The sequence below is a fragment of the Sorghum bicolor genome, chromosome 4, assembly GCF_000003195.3.
Source record: "Sorghum bicolor cultivar BTx623 chromosome 4, Sorghum_bicolor_NCBIv3, whole genome shotgun sequence".
Lineage (NCBI taxonomy): Eukaryota > Viridiplantae > Streptophyta > Magnoliopsida > Poales > Poaceae > Sorghum > Sorghum bicolor.
In genome coordinates this window covers 57,240,587-57,262,520 of record NC_012873.2, presented here as the reverse complement: position 1 = coordinate 57,262,520, position 21,934 = coordinate 57,240,587, and the positions used below count along the sequence as shown (strand labels likewise).

The following is a 21,934-nucleotide window of genomic DNA, read 5'->3' as shown; positions in this document are numbered from 1 at the left end:
AGAAACAGCCAATCAGATTCGGCTGCGCGCCATATCGGCAATCCAAGCGTTGCTGAACATCTGAAGTTTTCATCGGCGGCACACTTTTGTTTTTCTGCTTTTAGCTTTTAGTCTAGCCGATAAGACTGTTATCGGCATCTTTTGAAACATTAAGTCTGCCCTTGAACATTTAAATCCAGCCGATAGGAGTGTTATCGGCACTTAAACTTTTATGCGTCGACCCATATGCTGGGGTAGTACTTCTTTAAATATTTGCCATTTAATGCTCTGGGAAATTCAACTCCTTCGAGAGTTTCTAGAATATAGGCATTACCAGGAGCTGAGCGTCTTATCCGATAAGGACCTTCCCAATTAGGAGACCACTTCCCAAACTTCGAACTTTTAGTCCCAACTGGCAAAATCAACTTCCATACCAAATCCCCATCGGCAAACTCCTTAGCCTTTACTTTTTTATCATACCATCTAGCAACTCTCTTCTTATTTTCTTCTATACTCATTAAAGCCTTTAACCGATGTCCTGCCAAATCATCTAACTCATCGGTCATCAAAGTGGCATAATCATCGGCAGCCAACTGATCTTGAAAAGATAACCGCCTAGACCCAGCCTTCATTTCCCAAGGCAACACTGCATCATGTCCATACACCAATTGATAGGGTGACACCTTGGTCGATCCATGACAAGCCATCCGATAAGATCACAGTGCTTCATTTAACAATGTATGCCACCGCCTAGGATTTTCTTCAATCTTTCGTTTAATAAGCTTGATAATTCCTTTGTTAGACGCTTCGGCCTGCCCATTGGCTTGAGCATAATAAGGAGAAGAATTCAACACTTTGATTCCCATACCGATTGCGAATTCATCGAACTCCCCCGATGTAAACATGGTGCCCTGATCGGTAGTAATCGTCTGGGGAATTCCAAATCGGTAAATAATATGCTCCTTCACAAAATCAATCATATTGGCCGATGTGACTTTCTTCAAAGGAATAGCTTCAACCCACTTAGTGAAGTAATCAGTGGCAACTAGAATAAACTTATGCCCTTTGCTAGATGGTGGATAAATCTGGCCGATCAGATCGATGGCCCATCCCCGGAACGGCCACGGCTTTATTATAGGATTCATAGCCGATGCAGGTGCTCTCTGGATATTGCCAAACCTTTGACAACCTTGACATCCCTTGAAATACTTAAAACAATCTTCAAGTATGGTTGGCCAAAAATATCCATTCCTTCGAATCATCCACTTCATCTTAAAAGCCGACTGATGCGCTCCACACACTCCTTCATGGACTTCCCCCATTAAACTTCTAGCTTCATCATCACCCAAGCATCGGAGAAGAATCCCGTCGATAGTTCGATAATACAATTCATTTTCAAGGAGCACATACTTGGTCGCTTGAAATCGAACCCGTCTTTCAACTTTTTTGGATGGATCTCTTAGATAATCGATAATTTCTTTCCTCCAATCATCGGCACCGATTACCGATGTCGCATTAATCATTGGCTGATATCCCGAGGCATGCTGTGCTAACCGATTAGCGTCTTCATTATGCAATCGGGGAACATGCTCCAATCGGAAATCCTTGAATTCCTTTAACAGTTGCATACTTCTCTCGAAATAAGTTATGAGAACTTCACTTCGGCATTCATAGCTTCCGGCCAATTGATTTATAACCAACATAGAATCCCCGAATATTTCGACAGCATCAGCACGAACTTCTCTTAACAACTCCAATCCCTTGATTAGAGCCTAATACTCAGCCTGATTATTTGTTGATGTGGCAACAATCGGCAAGGAAAATTCATACTTCCTCCCCTTAGGGGAAACCAATACAATGCCGATTCCTGCCCCCCGGTCACAGGTAGATCCATCAAAGAAGAGCGTCCAGGGTACAATTTCCAAGGTTTCCACTAGACCGCGATGCTGAGTCACAAAATCGGCCATAATCTGTCCTTTGACTGCCTTAGCCGATTCGTAACGCAAATCGAACTCCGACAACGCTAAAATCCATTTACCGATCCTACCACTCATAATCGGCATAGATAGCATGTATCGGACCACATCATCTTTGCAAACAACAGTGCATTCGGCCGATAACAGGTAATGTCTCAGCTTGATACATAAAAAATATAAGCATAAGCATAATTTCTCCACGGCCGAATACCTGGTTTCAGCATCAATCAACCTCCTGCTCAAATAATAAATTACCCTCTCTTTCTCTTCAAATTCTTGAACTAAAGCTGAACCGACAACCGATCCATCGGTAGATAAATACAATTTGAAGGGCTTCCCTTGTTGAGGTGGAACTAAAACTGGAGGATTTACTAGATACTTTTTGATTTCATCCAGAGCCAACTGCTGTTCTTCTCCCCAAACAAATTCTTGATCGGCTTTCAATTTAAGAAGAGGACTGAACGCACGAATCCTTCCAGATAAATTTGATATAAATCTTCTGATAAAATTTACCTTGCCGATCAAGGATTGGAGCTCGGTTTTATTGGTAGGGGCCACTATTTTATTGATGGCATCAATAGATCTTCGACTAATTTCAATACCCCTCTGATGTACCATGAAACCAAGAAACTGCCCTGCCGATACGCCAAATGCACACTTGTTGGGATTCATCTTCAACCCATGCTTCCTTGTGCACTCCAACACTTTTCGTAAATCGGCAAGATGCTTTGAGAAATCTCTAGACTTGACCACCACATCATCAATGTAAATTTCTACGATCTTGCCGATGAACTCATGAAATATACAATTCATAGCCCTCTGATAAGTAGCACCAGCATTCTTTAACCCAAAAGTCATGACTATCCATTCAAATAACCCAACATGACCAGGACACCTAAATGCGGTTTTTGGAATATCCTCTTCTGCCATGAATATTTGATTGTATCCTGCATTACCATCCATAAAGCTGATGACCCGATGACCAGCTGCAGCATCAACCAGCAGATCGGCGACAGGCATTGGGTATCCATCCATCGGCGTAGCTTTATTGAGATTCCTGAAATCAATGCACACCCGAAGCTTCCCATTCTTTTTGTAAACTGGAACAACATTGGAAATCCATTCGGCATACCGACACTGCCGAATAAACTTAGCTTCAATAAGTTTAGTGATTTCGGCTTTAATATCAGGTAGAATGTTAGGATTACATCGCCGGGCTGGTTGCTGATGTGGCCGAAATCCAGACTTGATGGGTAACCGATGTTCAACAATTGATCGGTCTAAACCAGGCATCTCTGTATAATCCCAAGCAAAGCAATCTTTATATTCCTTTAACAAACTAGTTAACTGCCGTTTACACTCAGGATCTAATCTAGCGCTAATAAAAGTAGGCCTAGGCTTATCACCACTACCTATATCTACTTCTATCAAATCATCGGCCGATGTGAATCCCTGGCCCAATTTTCCATCATCGGCGAATCTATCCATTAAAAACTGTCGTCAGAACCGACTGCTTGGATCGGTGGAATCTCATAATCGGCAACTTTGAGAAAATCTTTCTCCCAAACCTCTCCTGAAATACACCTAGTCCTTTCGTAAGTATCCGCCTCTGCCGATGCGATAACATAAGAAGAATCTCCTGGGACAATCTCAATCTTGTCACCTACCCACTGGACCAAGCACTGATGCATTGTAGATGGGATACAACAATTGGCATGAATCCAATCTCTTCCCAATAATAAGTTGTAAGCACCTTTTCCGCTGATCACGAAAAAGGTTGTCGGCAAGGTTTTGCTGCCGATGGTCAACTCTGCACATATCGCCCCCTTGACTGGAGACACGTTTCCTTCAAAGTCTTTGAGCATCATATCGGTCTTGGTCAAATCTTGATCCCCTTTCCCAAGCTTCCGATATACTGCATATGGCATAATATTAATAGCAGCCCCACCATCAACTAGGATCTTGGTTATTAGCTGCCCATCAACCCTTCCTTTGAGGAACAAAGCTTTAAGATGCTGCCTCTCGTCATCGGCAGGTTTCTCAAAGATAGCCGTCATCGGATCTAGAGCCAACTGAGCTATCTGATCAGAAACTTCTAACTCATCGTCACTGGCTGGTGCAATAAACTCCATCGGCAACATGAAGACCATGTTGACGCCTGCCGATGGACCTTCCCTCTTAGTGTCTGACGGTTGCCGACTTCCAGAGCTCTCTCCCTTGTTTAGCTCCTCTTGCCTTTCTCGTTGCAATCTCCTTTTCTGTGTCTTGGTTAATCCCCGGGGGCACCATGGAGGAAGTGGCCTTTGCCTTGCCGTCGGGCGTCGGTTCTCCCTTGACCCCATACGATGCGTGTTAGCATCCCTGCAAAATATAAATTCATCGGGAACCCGCGCATCAGCCATTTCTTCGAGCTCCTCTTAGTTCCTGGGAAAATACTGGCCACGGTCATTAAATCGATCGTGAGCGCTAAGCCTACCCCCCAGCCGATCATGAACTGACGTCCTTCCTCTGATTGGCCCATTAAATCGCCGTTCATCATCATGATAACGCCGATCGGTTCTATCATGCCGATCATAACCGTTGCACTCAGGGCAGTCTCTGACAGTAGGAAGCTTGATATTTTCCTCCCAACAATGGATGAAGAATGGACAGTTCCAATGATCCCTGTGCCGATTCCACTCCTGTCGGCGTCTTTCTTCTTCCCGTCGATAATCTTCCTGCTGGCGCCGATACCGATCTTCCCGTTGTTGCCAATTTTCTCGAGGCCTTCTATGAGTTATGACGATACCAGATCGAGGAAGCTTTCCTGAGCTAGTCCCTTCCTGGACCAAGCCTTTACTTCTTGCATCGGCAGTAGTAACTTGATGCTGAGGATCTACCGATGCACTCTTTTCAGCCGTCTCTGATGTTAAGACCCGAGCCTTTCCCTTAGCATCCAACATGTTTGTCGGGAAAGGATGTTGATCTATCTTCATCGACTTCTGGGCTTTGGAACTGTCAAACTTGATTCTCCCTGACTCTATAGCCGATTGCAGCTGCTGTCTGAATACTTTGCACTCGTTGGTGTCATGGGAAGTTGCATTATGCCACTTGCAATATCTCATCCTCCTCAACTCTTCTGCCGATGGGATCACATGATTAGGTGACAGTTTGATTTGACCTTCCTGAAGTAGAAAGTCGAATATCCTATCGGCCTTGGCGGTGTCAAAGGCAAACTTTTCTGGTTCCTTCTGCCCAAAAGGACAAGACATCGGCTTCTTATTTTTTACCCACTCTGCCAAACCGATTACTGGTTCTTCATCAGAATCTGAGCTTGCTGCTTCATCGACAAATGAAACTTTCTTATTCCATGCTCTTTTAGGCTCGAAAGGCTTGATGTCTTGGTCGGAAATCCTCTGCACCAAATGACTTAAACTTTCGAACTCCTGAGAGGCATACTTATCCCTGATATGTGGTAACAAACCCTGGAAAGCCAAGTCGGCTAGCTGCCGATCATCCAGAACCAGGCTATAGCATTTATTCTTGACCTCTCGTATCCTCTGCACAAATCCCTCAACCGACTCATCATTACGTTGCCTCAACTTGACCAAGTCGGTGATCTTCTTCTCATGAACCCCCGAGAAGAAGTATTTGTGGAACTGCTTCTCTAGATCGGCCCAAGTAATTACTGAGTTGGGAGGTAATGATATGAACCAAGTAAAGGCCGATCCGGACAATGATGATGAAAATAGACGAACCCTCAATTCGTCCCTGTTACCAGCCTCTCCACATTGAATAATGAACCTGTTGACATGCTCCATGGTTGACGTGTCGTCCTGTCCGGAAAACTTTGTAAAATCCGGTACCTTGTACCGATGTGGAAGTGGGATCAAATCATATGCGGGAGGATACGGTGTCCGATAAGAGTAAGTGTTGACTTTGGGTTTTATCCCAAATTGTTCCCTCATTACTTCAGCAATCTTATCGGCCCAATATGCATCGGCATCTTGCCGATGAGGCGGCTGCGGATCTGGCACTTGGTGGCGAACCTCCACGTGTCTATTCGGGACGTGACCTGTATGTAACATTGTGTTGGTCACCTGTCCTCCAATCTGCGGACCACCAAACTGCTGTCCACCGATTGGCTGTCCTCCGAGTTGCTGTCCAAAATTTATTGGCTGGTTGGGAATCCCCTGACCTTGGAACCCGGGATAGACTTGCCCTTGCTGGAACCCTGCAGTCTGATAACTCTGATGGGGCGATTGTGGAAAGGCTTGCGGTCCAAGCCACCCATTATTAGCGTTCATCGGCATAGGTACTGCCGATGATTGGTAATTGGGTACCGTCGTTGAATTGACATACCCCGACTGGGCCATAAACCTCTGTTGCATCAGCATTGACTCTGCCGATGCGTTAGGCATCTGAAACATTAAATCTTGAGGATTCTCAGTGTGAGGCCTTGCAGTAGTAGTTGTGGTATACCGAGGACTCTGGTTCACCGGCGCATTGGGAGGTACCGATGTCACAGGAGTTTTGCCCCTCATGTCGGTTATTTGTGATGTTCCCGGTGTCAACTCTGGAGGCATACCGTAACCCCACCAATTGGGAGGAAGAGTCAACCCTGACATTGCCGATGCCAACATATCTGTTGTCAGTTTATGCTGTCCAACTGAAATTTGTGGGTTGGTTGCCATCGGCATAGATAGTGCACCAGTAGTCCCTGATGTACTTGGAGGGACGGCAGATTGTGCGCTTGCACTCGTCAAGGCAGCCGATGGAGCCGTGACTTCTGGTGCCGTTGGCTGATGATGGGAGGGGCCCACATAATCTGGTGGGATTTGTCCTTCCTTGAAAGTTCTTGCCACGGCATTGAAAACCGTATTAGACAGTACACCAGCTTGGTTAATCAACGCTCGATTGATGGCATTGTCAACCATATCTTGAAGCTTGCCAGGATTGGCGTCAAAGGTGACCTGTCGTGGTGCCGGCAGTGCATCTTTCTGGACCACTTCGCCGCTCCTGTTTATGCTGAAAGACCTCAGGCATTGCTGCTTGAATTCTTCCATGGCTTGGGCAATAGCTTGCTTCTGCTCATCCTTGAGGTTGGCCTCCGTCACAGGGATGACGTTGTCTTGATCGAGGTCAGAGATCGACATGTTGATCTTGATCTTGAATCTTGAATCTGTCCCACTGGGCGTGCCAAAAGATGTGTTGATGCAAAAGTTGATCTGCAAACACAAAGGGCTAATACCCGATTCAAATGTTAAGGCGTGCCAGCCGATTTGACCTTACTATCGGCAAAGGTGATAACTCAAATACTTTAGTCCTGACAACAGCGATGCGCCCGGATGTCACGGCCAAGAGGTATTCACGCGGAACTCGAGAATGCGCCGAACTTAAGTCGACGAATTCCTAAGAACTCGTAATAAAAGGAAAAAGTATGACGAAGTCGTCGAAAAAGTAGATGCTGGAATATGAGTAAAAACGTGTGTTTGATTGATTTCTTGATATCTTATTACAAGGTCCTAGGGTTTATATTTATACCCTGCTCAAAGAGCTACGACCAGACACGATTAGAATTCGAATTCCAAATTACACGGAATCCGTATACAAAACGATGCAAATAACCAAGGAAATAATAAAACTATCCTCCGTGACAAACCGAAACTCCTCCAGATGACAACTGGCAGCTTCCGGACTCCTCCTCCGCGTCATCGGCAATCCCCTTGCCAAAGTCATCGGCAGACCTTTTCACCCAGCCATCGGCACCATATTACTGCCTGTGGATTTAGTCACAGTCAAACTCTCCCTCATCGGCAACCATCCCCATCGGCAACCCGCATCGTACTGCCACCTTATCCTGCCATCTTAGACACGTGTCCAAAAACGGTGTCAACAAATCCAAAATGGCCGCATGTGTTAAGATTATTGTAGCAGTGAAGGGTTAACATGAACCCTGTCTCTAACACAAGGATATTACAAACATGCCAAAAGGTGAACTGTTTATGTTGTCTTTAAGATGAGATGGCCTCCTTTAACCACTGGGGTTTTGGTACCACGCATCAGAGATAGAATTCTTCTCAATAACAGTCGCTATTATGTACAGATCAGAGAAGGAGCATAACACGTCACTAATATTGTCCACATCACAGATGTAAATCTAGAGACGCGTCATTTACCATCACTATAATACATCTTGAACCTTCACTATTTTGCTTTTTTATCGTAGCGTTGAGGTATGCTGCGATGAATAATCAATTTCTCTACATGACTCGGAGAAGATCTTGGTTTTGTTGCTAAAAGACCAAGAAGAGACTTTTATTTCCATAGTTTAGAGGTAGTGTCATGTAGAGAAGATAAAAGCCATTAAAAGAGAGTAAAGAGAAAGAGCTTCGATCAAATTAATCAAATACGATCTCGATCTCAGCCAAATAAAGAGAGAAGATATTACAAAAGAAAAAATAACGAATTTTGAGTGTCACGGTGTCCTAGTCGTCTAGAACTTGAAAATGTATTTAGAAAATTTATGATCTCAAAGTAAATATAAATCGAGACGACATGCCTCAATAAATGAGTGCGGAAAGTGTATATATACACATATATATAATACTTTTTTTTCCCTGCTTGGACAATGTAACATGGCATGCTTTGGTCGATCCTGGCAAATGAGATTGGTGCTTCCAGCTCCTTCTAGCTCATGTTTTGTTTAACAAAAAAATAGCAGTAGTAGCAGGCTAGCAGCAGCTGAGGATCGGAAATAAAGTTGGTCAGCTGACATGACGAGATCGAATTGAACGAGTAGAATATGCGCGTGATCGATCCTATGCGTGTGAAACCTTTGAAATCTTGCTCGATCTGAAAAATAAAAATCTCAGCGTGACAGGGAAACCATTGGATTCTTGTGTCGAACCTAGAGAAACCCATGAATTACAGATCTCAGACGACCGACCGCTAGCTTAGAACTAAGTACTCTACACAGGACTTTGAGGGCAGCAGTAGTATTAGAGTAATGCATGAAAAGCTGCTGATGCTGGTGTTGGAAAGTTTGTCTGTACTTGGGGATGGGAAACAAACGGCCGCCCTTTACACTGCTTAATTATTCTTGCAAAACGAGAGAAGAGTACTCAGTTTTAATTAAGCCAGAACAACCAGGAGTCCGAGTATATACTAATCATCAGTTTGTTTTGACCTACGTACGTACGGTGCAAATAGTTTGACCAGCTAGCAGTCCTGCAATTATATAAAAAGCTGTTGGTCAGGCAAAATGTTTTGGTAGGGTTCAATAAAGAGAGAGATATTCCCTGCAAACTTAAATTTATATCAAGTTTTCTAAGTTATTTTTTGAAAAGAAAATCTATCACCAATCGATTTGCAACATATATATATATATATAAGCTTGACATTGATAGACTACTCATTACTGAAAATGCATTATTCGTAGTATGTAAACTTTTTTTTTTTGAGGAATGTAGTATGTAAACTTTTCATTTAAGATAGATATTTTATAGTTAGTGCTAAGTAAAGTTTTCCATACTTAGAGCAAACCTAGATGGAATCAAATTTGAGGCTGAATGAAGTATTTTGGTAACATCATTCCCTACACTCACTTTGTCCATTATATTTTAATCCGCCATATTATATTTCGATGCGAGTTTTTTTTTCAAAGAAAAAGAAAAATAAAAATCAACATCGCCTAGCTAGAAGTATTTTGGTTATGAATATTATGTTGATATAACTTTTATAGTATATATATATATATATATATATATGGACGAAACAGCAGTATGTCGATCAACCGTGTCAACACAATGCAAGATGATGACGCAGCTGAGTGATGGAGGATGGATTCGTTATCGGCATACGTAGGCCTACCAGCTAGACATGACCTAACGGTAGTATTCTCGAGAAAGAGGAGCAGCAAACATTATTTTAAGTTAACAGAAATATCTGACGCTCATTAAAGGCTTCGTGTTTTTTATATATATTCCGAAAAAGAAAGAAAAACAGTGCCATACGGCGTTGTGGCGCTTGATATGATGAAACCGTCCGGTTGCAACCACCGAATCTAGTATTCTAGCTCGTCAAGCCATGCCACACCCGGCCGGCGGCCATTGTGCCCCAAAAGGAGCAGCAATATGAAGCGAGACGGCATGGCCCCTTGTCTACTGCGGGTACCATTATTATGTACGAACGAGTAGCTTTATTTCTAGGGCTCTCTCGGCCCGGATTAAAATATATAGTTTCAAACACAACATTCCGCCGCCGGTGTTTCTTATTATGGGCCTTGTTTAGTTCCGAAAAGTGAAAACTTTTTGAAACTGTAGCACTTTCGTTTGTTTGTGACAAATATTATCTAATTATGGACTAACTAGGATCAAAAGATTCGTCTCGTGATTTACAGCTAAACTGTGTAATTAGTTTTTATTTTCGTCTATATTTAATGTTTCATGCATGTGCCACAAGATTCGATTTGACGGGAAATCTTGAAATTTTTTTGGTTTTCAGGGTGAACTAAACAAGGCCATGGTCTTGTTTAGGCCTTGTTTAGTTCACCCCGAAATCCAAAAAGTTTTCAAGATTCTCCGTCACATCGAATCTTGCGGCACATGCATGAAGCATTAAATATAGACGAAAACAAAAACTAATTACACAGTTTGTCTGTAAATCGCGAGACGAATCTTTTGATCCTAGTTAGTTCATGATTGGACAATATTTATCAAATAAAAACGAAAGTGCTACAGTAACGAAATCCAAAAATTTTTCGGAACTAAACAAGGCCTAGTTATGAAAAGCTTTTCGATTTTAATACTATAACACTTTTATTTTTATTTAACAACTATTATTTAACTATAAACTAACTAGTCTTGAAAAACTCGTCTCGTAAATTAGAGACAAACGACTGTACAATTAATTTCGTTTTCGTCTATATTTAATACTTCATGTGCTACAAATTTGATGTGACAGAAAAAATTGAAAAGTTCTTGAATTTTAAGATTTTAAGTGAACTAAACGACTGTATACATATTATCGTAAATTAGTATATAAAGTTATTTTGTAGCTACCTACAGAGTATACTATATATATATATATATATATATATATAGGACGCGTTTCTTTTACACGCGCGTGTAGTTACTCTCATCTATGTATCTCTAGGTTTAAGGTGTATATGACTGGACGAAATGTATATAGACAAAGTATATGATCATACTAGACCATCTAGAGTGATATGTATGTTAAGTATGCATACATACATAGAGTATATGGTTATACTTATTGTATATAATATAGTAGTGACATTTTAGTAATATATTTAAAATATAAGTTTTTTTGAAAAATTTTCGCGTGGTAAGATCTAGAGTATCTTAATATGAGTATATAAACATACTCAAACTGATAAACAAGTATGAATATATATATATATATATATATATATATATATATATAGCATGCGATTCAAATAAAGGCCACGTACTCCGGTTACGAGCTGCGAGAATGTGCCACAGATGACATGACCATCACATCACAGCAACTGAACTGGTGTAGCACTGTAGTGTAGACGAGCGTCCCGCGCCCGTATGCCTCCGATGACACACACGGCCAGGGCGGCCATGACCTGCTGCCGATCCAGGTCCGACAACGCTGTACCTGACCTGTGTGTACCCTTCCAGAGAATTCCCGCTGCTGCTGCCGCCTATACGACGTACACGCACGTTCCAGCAGCGTTCACTGTTCAACCCCGGCCGGTCCCGTACTACTACTAGTTAATTAACTCGTTGATAGTAGTAAATTAATTAATAGAGTGTCCGCATCGCCATGCACGCCCGGTGGCCAGTGACAGGCACAGGCCTCCTGCTGGCGGTGCTGATCGCGCGCGCTGGCCCAGTCAAACGTACACAACGCGCTGCGTACGTCGCCGCGTCTACCGCCTCCAAGTGTCGTGTCGGCCTGCGCCGGCGCGCCTCGACTATAACCACCACACAATTAGCAGCACAACTTTAGTGTTAAAACGCCTAATAATAACGCTCTCGAGAGATTCCGCCGGACCCCCCATGCAGATTAATTAATTTAAGCTTGCTCGCCACGAGCCCACGCGTCTCTCGTCGTGCGTGTGTACGGGTACACGGTGCAGACATGCCCCAGGCGATCGACGCGGCCCTAGCTAGCTATAACGGCTGCAGCCAGCCAGCCAGCCAAGCCACCGCGTCGATCGCGCGCCGGAGCCCGGAGCTGCTACATATATATATATAGAGCACGGTCGCACAGGCAGACATCAAGCACAGCACACAGCTAGCTAGCTAGACCCCCATCCGGCCATCAGCTAGCTAGAGCTCCCGCGCGTGCCTGCTGCAGTCACGCGCGCGCGCGCGTAGCTCAGCCTCCAGCCATCCATGCCGGCCTTCGCCGGGAGCGCAGCGGAGCCGCCGCTGGCAGACAGCTACTACGCGCTGCTCCGACGCCGCGGCGGCGGCGGCAATAATGATGATGAAGAAGCATCAGGTGGCGCCTACTACTACGACACGACGTCGTCGACAGTGCCATCGTCGGACGACGACGTGGCGGAGTGCGAGCTCCCGATGATCGACGTCGGGTGCCTGACGACCCTGACGAGGAGCGAGCACGGATCGTCGTCGGAGGCGGAGCGGGCGGCGTGCACGGCCGCCATCGCGCGCGCCGCCGAGGAGTGGGGCTTCTTCCAGGTGCGCAACCACGGCGTGTCGCAGGAGCTCCTGGACGAGATGCGGCGGGAGCAGGCGCGCCTGTTCCGCCTGCCGTTCGAGGCCAAGGCCACGGCCGGCCTGCTCAACCACTCCTACCGCTGGGGCACCCCGACCGCGACGTCCCCGCAGCAGCTGTCCTGGTCCGAGGCCTTCCACGTCCCGCTCGCCGGCGTCTCCGGATCCGCCGCCGCCGGCACCTGCGACTTCGGCGACCTCACCACCCTCAGGTTCCTACTCTCCTAGTACATACGTACGTGCCCCGCCTGATGCGGCGTGCGCAGTATGTATCACTAGCTACTTCTCTGTTAATTAAGCGTGAACGATCGACTCTCTGATTACCAAGTCTCTCCGTCCCACAAACAATTGTATTTTCTTTCACTTCTACGATTCATGTTTGATTGTTCGTTTTATTCAAAAAAATTAATAAATATTATTTATTTTTTCATGACTTATTTTATTGTTAGATATATTTTTGTAATGATTTATTTATTTTATTATTTACACAAAAAATTTAAATAATATGAATGGTCAAATATGAATAATAACAGTTAAAAAAATACATTTATTTGTGGGACGGAGAGAGTAAACTACAAGTACCGTGCTCTTTTTTTCATTTTTGTGCCCAGTTTTTTTTTTGTTCTTTTTTTTTAGCAAAGAACGAGCTTAGTCGATCGATCGTACGTACAGGGCTCGACATGTGTCTACCTCTTAGCTTGTCAGATTCTTCTATTCTATCTCTCGTGCAAGTTGAACTAGCTAGCTAGTTCTGCCCTCCAGCATTTCTCAAGCAAGTACCAGGAATAATATCTATATCTATACAAAAAGCTTTCCCATCCTAGAGGGACTGATCGACTGGCCAGGTAACTAAAAGAATATATATGATTCGATAGGGTTGCATGACTACGACGCTGATTAGCTAGTGCGGCGGAATAATAATAAGTACTACTAGGCCAGTAGCTACGACGACGTAAACGTAATTTGGCCGGGGAAAAGGATAGGCGCTTCGATTTACGGCAGTAATAAGCTAGCTAGGCACCATCGTTAACCAAAGTAGTGGCTGGTGGGGTGCAACTGTATAATTCACGTCTGTCTCATGTCCATCAGTGGATACTCATGCAAAATTAGTCGTTTGACCCATGATGAGTGTGTAGTACAACTATACATGATTGATTGGTTACTGTGAATTTCGTTCACGGCTAGAAACAATTTGTATTATATTAGATGATTATTATTGTATAAGTGTGCATGTGTCCTATCAGTGGTCCTCTCATTTGGTCTAGTAAAAAGGGGATTATTGATCACACAATCAGGGCTCGTTTGGTTAGTAGCAATGATTCTAACCTAGATTGGTGGTCTAATTTATATAAGCTTTGAGCAGTTGGAACAATATTCATGGTACGGTGTGAGCCCTAAATCATGCTGATGAAACATGGATTTCTTTTCATCCATGTCCTTGTCTTATTTTTCTATTCTTATTACTTGCTATATATAGAGTACATAAGAAATTTGATTATATTTCCCAATAATAATTGGCCGAGCTCGCTCGAAGCATTGAATCTTGTTAGTACTAGTTGCATATATTATATATAGATAGAAATAAAATAGGGACCGGGGAAATTATTAAGGTGATCTTCAGGTCGGCACAGCAACATATATTTATTTATAATTTAAGTTACATACAGTTGTTGTATCATATCACAATCATATATAGGAGTAGGAGTATAAGTAAGGCAGCAGCACAGGAGTAGTCATGATCGTGCCGTCGCTGAATATAATGCAGGGATGTGACTCGGGAGGTGGCGGGCGCGATGTCAAAGCTGGCCGGCACGCTGGCGCGCGTCCTGGCGGAGGAGGCCCGGCCCCGGCCCTGCCTGCCCGCGGGCGGCGGCGGCGGTGGCGGTGGCGAGCGCTTCCCGGAGGGGTGCGACGAGACGACGTGCTTCCTGCGGCTGAACCGGTACCCGCCGTGCCCCATCGCCGCCGACGCCTTCGGCCTGGTCCCGCACACGGACAGCGACTTCCTCACCGTGCTCTGCCAGGACCAGCAGGTCGGCGGCCTGCAGCTCATGAAGGGGGGCAGGTGGGTGGCCGTCAAGCCAATCCCCGGCGCCCTCATCGTCAACATCGGGGACCTCTTCCAGGTACTGTACGTTACCAGCATCATGCATATTATCCATCGTTTTGCACGTTGCTTATATATATATATATATGCTCTGTGTGTTTAATTTGCCGACATATATCCATCGGTCGGTGTCGGTCGATATATCGGTCCATATATCTCCTCCTCCTCGTACGTCCTAGCTAGCTACCTACTGTGGCTACGTATATACTGTGTGCTACTATAGCAGTTGCAAGCCCACATCGATCGATCGTTTTCTGCAAACATGGATCTATCACTCACAAGCTGTCTTCATTCGTGCAAGTACAGAATCTAGTATATGATATGAACATATATATTCCGATTCCAAACCCTTCAAAAGTGGGCTTGCTGTTGCTGTCGCGTCGTCGGACACGCACAGCGGCGTTCAAGGCCTTGTTTACTTCTAAAATTTTTTTGCAAAATATGAATAGTAGCATTTTCGTTTGTATTTGATAAATATTGTCCTTGACTAACTAGGTTCAAAAGATTCGTCTCGTCAATTCCGACCAAACTGTGCAATTAATTTTTATTTTTATCTATATTTAATACTCCATACATACATCTAAAGATTCACATATTTAATACTCCATACATACATCTAAAAATTCGATGTGACTGAGAATCTGAAAAATTTTGTAAAATTTTTGATAACTAAACAAGGCCAAAGAACGCTGTTGGTGCCTGTACTGCTGCACATGTACTGATGGCTGCTTTTCGGCCAAAAAAAAAAGTACTGCTGCTAGCGAAAAGTCTAGCCACCAGCATGATGATAGTTGGAGGCTTCGAGGGACAGGAAAACACTGCAGCACCGAACCTCACCTGTCCATGCATGATACACTCACATCTCATTGCAGCTTTTGCGAGCGAACCAATGGGAGACGGAGATCGATCGATCACGCTAGTACACTGTGCTACTATATGGAGTACTATAAAGTGACTGCCATTATCCAAAAAGAGGGATTATAGACCTAACTTTACTTACAATGTACAGTAGCAGTAGTTAGTAACGAGGAGTATGCAGGGTTCAGAATTTCAGCCAGTTTTCACTGCAATGTACAGTAGCAGTAGTTAGTAACGAGGAGTATGCAGGGTTCAGAATTTCAGCCAGTTTTCACTGAAAATGGGCAATTTTAGTATCCATCGGTGGCTTCTGGTAAATATATATACCGGTAATTTTGGTTCCATTTCATTCATTTTTTTTAAAAAAATATTTGCTAAAATTTTAAAATTTTGACCAAAATTTCAACATGTTTTCACCGATTTTCGCAGTTTTCACTTCTATTGGTCCCCTCCAATATATGTTTTCTTGTCTTATAAGTAGTATTTTTTTTGTTAGCCAACTGTGTTTTTCTTTCATAATAAATTAGCGAACAATTTTTTCAGTCATAATTTTCCAGACCAGCGAATAGGCTCAGTAGATAGGCTGAACCTTGGGAGTATGCGCCGTACGCATGCTGCAATTGCATTGTGTTTTACGATCTATCTATCAGCATCATGTGCATTTATGCATTGTGACCTACATGGTGGCTTCCTCTTAGTGTTTTTGGTATGTGGTTGCATTTTTTGAAGGCGTGGAGCAACAACAGATACAAGAGCGTGGAGCACAAAGTGATGACGAACGCCAAGACGGAGCGGTACTCCGTTGCCTACTTTCTTTGCCCGTCCTACGACTCGCCGATCGGCACGTGCGAGGAGCCTTCTCTTTACAGGACGTTCACGTTCGGAGAGTACAGGCGAAAGGTGCAAGAAGATGTCAAGAGAACCGGGAAGAAGGTCGGCCTCCCTAATTTTCTCGTGTAATGGCCTACATACCCCTAGCTTTGCACACAACAGTCGTGCAAATGTATATTGAGTTTTTGGACCATGTCAAGGGCATGTTCCTTTTTTGTATACCTGCAGCTGGAGTGTGTTTCGAGACCGAGTGCTGTAGTGCTGTGTGATATTGGTATAGACATTAATTAATAAGTACTAATCTGTAGCTTAATTTGATGTAGCTAGCTAGCAGAATATATACAGGAATGTAGTAGGATCGAGAGCGTGCATATATATATATATGTCAATTAGTAATAGCGATCGTTGCCGATGATAAGGAGCTGATCGTTTTGTGTGTTTTCGTTTGTAAGTGAATTGTTTTGCTGTATAAGAATGAATTTACATGTAGGCTGGTAATGGTGGAGATTTTATTATATATTTGTTCATGGCTACGTATGTTTTCATCATAGTTATGATAGGTGACGACGTCCTTCACTATATCTATACTATGCAGGAATCATATAGTCATATTGGCCTATCGGTTTTGGCCCACGGGACATTTGCTGGGTAGTGTTCGGCCCAAAAGTAAGTTCGTGCACACATGATCCACTAGGTCCCCACTCTGCTATCTTGCCCATGTCACTACAAAAGGGGCCTCGCCTACTTGTTTGCATCCATATCCATGCTTAACATGAGGAGGATTGAACAGGAAATCTCCTAATACCCGTTATGGCAAGGCATAGCACGAATGCATCGGATGATATATTTTTTTTATAATGGATATCCTTTGGCTTTAATCTCATCAAAGAGAGGAGCCCAACATTACAAAGAAGGTAGCCATAGCTACTACAATAACTCACCCACAAAAAATTTAAAAGAAACATCACAAAATAGAGTTCGACATCATTAACAAATCATAATAATATAAATGTCCATTTTACAATAGGCAAAAAATTTGTATAGCTTCTTGCAATCGGAGCCCCAAAACCAGTACATAACGCTAAATAAAAAAAGAACTGCAAAATCAGTTTTGATGATCGGGATTTACCAAAAGTCGTAATATTGTTTCTGGAGAGATATAAAGGCCAACAAAAATGAGTGGAGCACACATCGATCAACAATTAGCAAAGACACCGATGAACTAGCATGGCTTCTTGCAGAAACACTTGCGCTTGATCGTGTCTAGCTTGCACTCGCCACCGCCAAAGCTCTCCTTCTTGCACACCTCGTTGCACTTGTCGCTATCGAAGCAGAAACCCTCGAATAGGACACTCTTTGATAAGCAGATTCTCTCTTTCTTCTCCTTGCTTTTGTCATCTTCCTCCTCTTTCACTTCGTCCTTTAACAAGGTCTCCTTGGCCACTCCCGTTTTGGCATCGACGACGATGGCTCCCATCTCTACATGCATGCACCATATATATATATTGGTCACATCATTTTTTTTCGATCGGACCATTCAACCGTGTATTCAGATTTGCAATATACTTCCTCCATTTCAAATTATAAGACATTATTCTAAGAATCTTGGAGAGTCAAAACATCTTAAGTTGATCAAAATTATAGAAAAAATTACAAAGATTTATAACATCAAATAAGTATACAATGAAAATATAATTAATAACGAATCTAATAATACTTAGTTGATATTATAAATATTATTATATTATCAAATAAATTTAGTTAAATTTGAGATCTTTTGACTCTCTAAGATTCTTAGAATATCTTATAAATTTAGGATGAAGGGAGTAGTACAGATTAATCACCAAGAACAGGTGCGTGGTGACCAATCAATCAATCTGCCTGGTACAAGTACGATTATATATGGCTAATGAGCAAATTATAACGCCTGAGGCCATAATGCATAAGAAGCTAATCACCTGCCGCGACGAGGAGAAGGAGAAATAAGAAGAGCACCGCTCCGCGAGACACTGCCATCTTTCTGATCTTGTTTCACCAGGTACGGCTGAACCTGCAGGGAGCAAACCTTGATGGGCGACAATACAAGTGGGTGTGGAGGAACTCTCGTGGATACGTTGGAACACAGGAGCACCGAATTTAATTTACAGGAACAGCGTTGTTGGCGTCGAGCTTAGATTAGTCATTGCTTATTTGGGAAGTAACAAACATGAGGCCATCTCTCTGTCTCCCTAATGTAATTAGGGATGACTAAATCTGCCACCGACCCTTGATAGATGATTGACTTTTTTCATGAAAAGTGGTGGTAGCTAGGGTATTTACAAAGTTACTAAATTTGGCTAAGATAGATTTTAGCCGGGACAGTGTTACGAGATGGGCTACTTCGAGTAGCTGGGCCTCGGCCTTGTAACTGGTCCTGGAGTGGTAGCTGGCTTAGAGCCCATAGCGGCCGGTGCTGTAGTCGTCAGGCAGAACAGAACTCTGCGGTAACCGCTTCCCAAACTGTCTGAATTCTGCGGGCGTCAGCCGCGCTTTTCTATCCGTTGTTGCCAAGTTCTTGCTACTCCCAGTCTCAGTTCCACTCAGTTATCCAGGTTGATGACAAATTGGAATCAGGAGCCTTCGATTCCAGAGGGATTGCTTCGGCCTTATTTAGATTCAAAAAGTTTTTGGATTTTGACATCGTAGCATTTTCGTTTTTAAGCCTTGTTTAGTTCGCAAAAATTTTCAAGATTCTCCGTCACATCGAATCTTTGGTCACATGCATAAAGTATTAAATATAGATAAAAATAAAAACTAATTACACAGTTTACCTGTAATTTGTGAGATGAATCTTTTGAGCCTAGTTACTGCGTGATTAGATAATGTTTATCAAATAAAAACGAAAGTGCTACAGTAGCCAAAAACAAAAATTTTTGCCAACTAAACAAGGCCTTATTTGACAAATATTGTTCAATCACGGAGTAACTAGGGATTCGTCTCGCTGGTACAAGCAAACTGTGCAATTAGTTTTTGTTTTCATTTATATTTAATACTTCATGCATGTACCGCAAGATTCGATGGGCGAAGCAATCCCTGGACATTGTTCTTCACGGAAGCTCTGCGCGTTGATGATCAAGGGGTGTTTGAAAGGTTGTTTAAGATGGAGATTAACCAAAATATGGAGTAAACTTTAGTTTAGTTAGTCCATCCAAACACCCCTTGATCAGATCCCTAGCTAGCCCTAGCAGCCTAGCGCACCAATCGGATTTGGAAGAACCAACAGTTGCATTACACCCATTTTGAGAAACCATGACCTTACAGGCCGGTGACATACTCTGACATACAGCAGCATCGTCTGGATGACTACCACCTGCATTGAGAATTGAGATAGATCGATGCCATTCGGCACGCGCAGGCAATTATCATATCCCGGGACATGCATGGCCCGGAGTTTATTCGCGGGAACAGATCGAAAGGAAGCAACAGGCCGAACACAGCGACGCGCGTGCTACAACGTAACAGCGCAGCACAGCAGGAAGAGAAACAACGGTAGTAAACAAAAACAGCAACGCTGGGAGCGGACCAACGACTGACAACAGTGGTCGCCGCCGTCGGCTAGCTTTGAATTGCATGCCGACGACCGGACCTGCCCCTGTCCGCCAAGGCTAGCACTAGCTAGCAGATCTTCTTGCAGAAGCACTTGCGCGTGGCGCCCTCGGCCTTGCACTCGCCGCCGGGGAAGTTCTCGGTCTGGCACACGTTGGCGCAGTTGGTGCTGCTCATGCACAGGCCTTTGAACCGGTGGCTCTGCGACAGGCAGTGCCTCGCCTCCGCCACCGGAGTCGTCCCCAGCTCTGCAAATTAATAAAGCATCCATCACACCGCGTTTGTGTGTGTGTGTCACGGAGGGAATGAACCAGGCACGCACCTGTGGCGACGAGGAGGAGCACAAGGACGAGGAAGGGAGCGGCGGCCATGCGGCGAGACGACAGCGCCATCCCCTTCACCCGAAGCTGAACCACGCCCGCTCGCAGCTTGCTATACGTACGGCTACTCACAGGATGGGATGGAATAGATGGGAACAAGAGGCACGGTTTATATAGAATAGAGCGCTGGCATTGAGCTCAAGGGTTATTAGCTGGGGTTTAATGTGCGGGCTGATTAGCGGGAACTAATGCTGCTTCCTCAACGCGATCAGCTAGGGCTGTGCAGGAACTGGACACGGCCGAGCCGGGTGCAATAATTAATTCCATGCGCTACAGTAGAAAGTTCTGTAGCTTTTTCACGGGCCGGGATCGGATTCAGAATTCACACACTGACACACACTGGATTCTAGCCATTGATAGCTAGCAGCACAGGGCACACAATGCGGCCTTGTAGCAATTTCGTTTGTATTTGACAAATATTGTTTAATTATGGACTAACTATGTTCAAAAGATTCGTCTCTTCAATTTCGACTAAACTGTGTAATTAGTTTTTATTTTTATCTATATTTAATACTCCATGCATACGTCTAAAGATTCGATGTGATGGTGAATCTGGAAAATTTTGTAAAATTTTTGGGAACAAGGCCGCAATGCACGCTGCTGCCCACAGTACAGTACGTGCCGCCGCTCAGAAATGGGGTCCCGGGGTTCAGGCAGGCAGGCAGGCTATGGCCGGATTCAATTCAAAACTGGTGGCCAATGGCCCCCCGACGCCCGTTGCAGCATGCGGCTCCCCTGCAGTCGTGCGTACGCGACTACACGTCTACACGGCTGCATGGCTTCTGCCACGCTTTTCTTGGCTCTTTGTGGGCGGATGCATGCATGATTCAGGGTCAGATCAGATCCATCGGCAAGCAAGCAGATGTGCGCGCGCGCGTCCGTGTCTGAATTCTGTGCGGTGCCCATTTCCATGGGTCGTCGTTTGGGCCACTTCTGGTTCTGGGACAGTAGATCGCACTGCCGAACGAGATGGCAACGGGGAATTCCCCGTCGGGTTTTGCCTCCCTATCTCCGTCTCCGCGAGGTCCAGATTTCCCCGTTCCCGTCCCCGTGAAGACTCGCGGGGAACATTTTCTTCCCATTCCCGTCCCCGCAATGAGATCAGAAAAAAATCAACAATCCAAAACTGAAGGATGGATGTATGAATGCGGCGGCTGTGGAAGGGGTGGCCGAGTGGGGATCCTAGGAAGAAATTGCTTATATACTCCATGTGTTTGATGGGCTTGGGCCGATTTTGAGCTAAATTCCAACTTGTTATGGCTCACATACAGAGTATGCTCCTTAACGGGTCGGGGATGCGGGGATCGGGTACGGGGGATGGTGAACCATCCCCGTCCCCGCTAGACCCGATGGGGATTGATTTTCCCCCGTTTTCTTCCACATGGAGAATAAAATCTCCCCATCCCCGTCCCCTAATAGGGGAATTCCCCACGGGGAATCGGGGATCGGGTCCCCGTTGCCATCTGGAATCCGAGGGGATAAGGCCTCAAGAGTTCGTCTCGT

The 21,934-nt window shown here is 44.3% G+C and overlaps 3 protein-coding genes across 4 annotated transcripts; 1 reads left to right on the top strand and 2 right to left on the bottom strand.

Moving 5' to 3' along the window:
* On the top strand, positions 12,156-16,981 carry LOC8074781 (gibberellin 2-beta-dioxygenase 8). 2 transcript variants are annotated; one of them, XM_021458256.1, is made up of 3 exons: positions 12,156-12,882; positions 14,436-14,796; positions 15,078-15,265. In XM_021458256.1, the coding sequence occupies exons 1-3, from the start codon at positions 12,326-12,328 to the stop codon at positions 15,246-15,248; spliced, it is 1,089 nt and encodes a 362-aa protein (XP_021313931.1). In that variant the 5' UTR covers positions 12,156-12,325; the 3' UTR covers positions 15,249-15,265. The 2 variants fall into 2 exon arrangements, with proteins under 2 accessions (XP_021313931.1, XP_002454209.2); XM_002454164.2 differs by lacking the exon at positions 15,078-15,265 and adding an exon at positions 16,365-16,981 and having other exon boundaries at positions 12,183-12,882.
* On the bottom strand, positions 17,310-18,658 carry LOC8074780 (defensin-like protein). Its single transcript, XM_002452440.2, has 2 exons — positions 18,425-18,658; positions 17,310-17,945 (listed from the first exon to the last, which is right to left on the bottom strand). Exons 1-2 carry the CDS (start codon positions 18,480-18,482, stop codon positions 17,689-17,691), a joined length of 315 nt encoding a protein of 104 aa, XP_002452485.1. The 5' UTR covers positions 18,483-18,658; the 3' UTR covers positions 17,310-17,688.
* On the bottom strand, positions 19,713-20,623 carry LOC8066176 (defensin Tm-AMP-D1.2). Its single transcript, XM_002452439.2, has 2 exons — positions 20,374-20,623; positions 19,713-20,299 (listed from the first exon to the last, which is right to left on the bottom strand). The coding sequence occupies exons 1-2, from the start codon at positions 20,441-20,443 to the stop codon at positions 20,121-20,123; spliced, it is 249 nt and encodes an 82-aa protein (XP_002452484.1). The 5' UTR covers positions 20,444-20,623; the 3' UTR covers positions 19,713-20,120.

Bases quoted from the DNA above. Each gene is read 5' to 3' on its own strand.
- LOC8074780 (XM_002452440.2), bottom strand. From the start codon at position 18,482: ATGGCAGTGTCTCGCGGAGCGGTGCTCTTCTTATTTCTCCTTCTCCTC. The intron at 17,946-18,424 runs GTGATTAGCTTC...GCATGCATGTAG, and splicing joins CCTTCTCCTCGTCGCGGCAG to AGATGGGAGCCATCGTCGTC.
- LOC8066176 (XM_002452439.2), bottom strand. From the start codon at position 20,443: ATGGCGCTGTCGTCTCGCCGCATGGCCGCCGCTCCCTTCCTCGTCCTT. The intron at 20,300-20,373 runs GTGCGTGCCTGG...ATTAATTTGCAG, and splicing joins GCTCCTCCTCGTCGCCACAG to AGCTGGGGACGACTCCGGTG.
- LOC8074781 (XM_002454164.2), top strand. From the start codon at position 12,326: ATGCCGGCCTTCGCCGGGAGCGCAGCGGAGCCGCCGCTGGCAGACAGC. The intron at 12,883-14,435 runs GTTCCTACTCTC...AATATAATGCAG, and splicing joins GGCGACCTCACCACCCTCAG to GGATGTGACTCGGGAGGTGG. The intron at 14,797-16,364 runs GTACTGTACGTT...CATTTTTTGAAG, and splicing joins ACATCGGGGACCTCTTCCAG to GCGTGGAGCAACAACAGATA.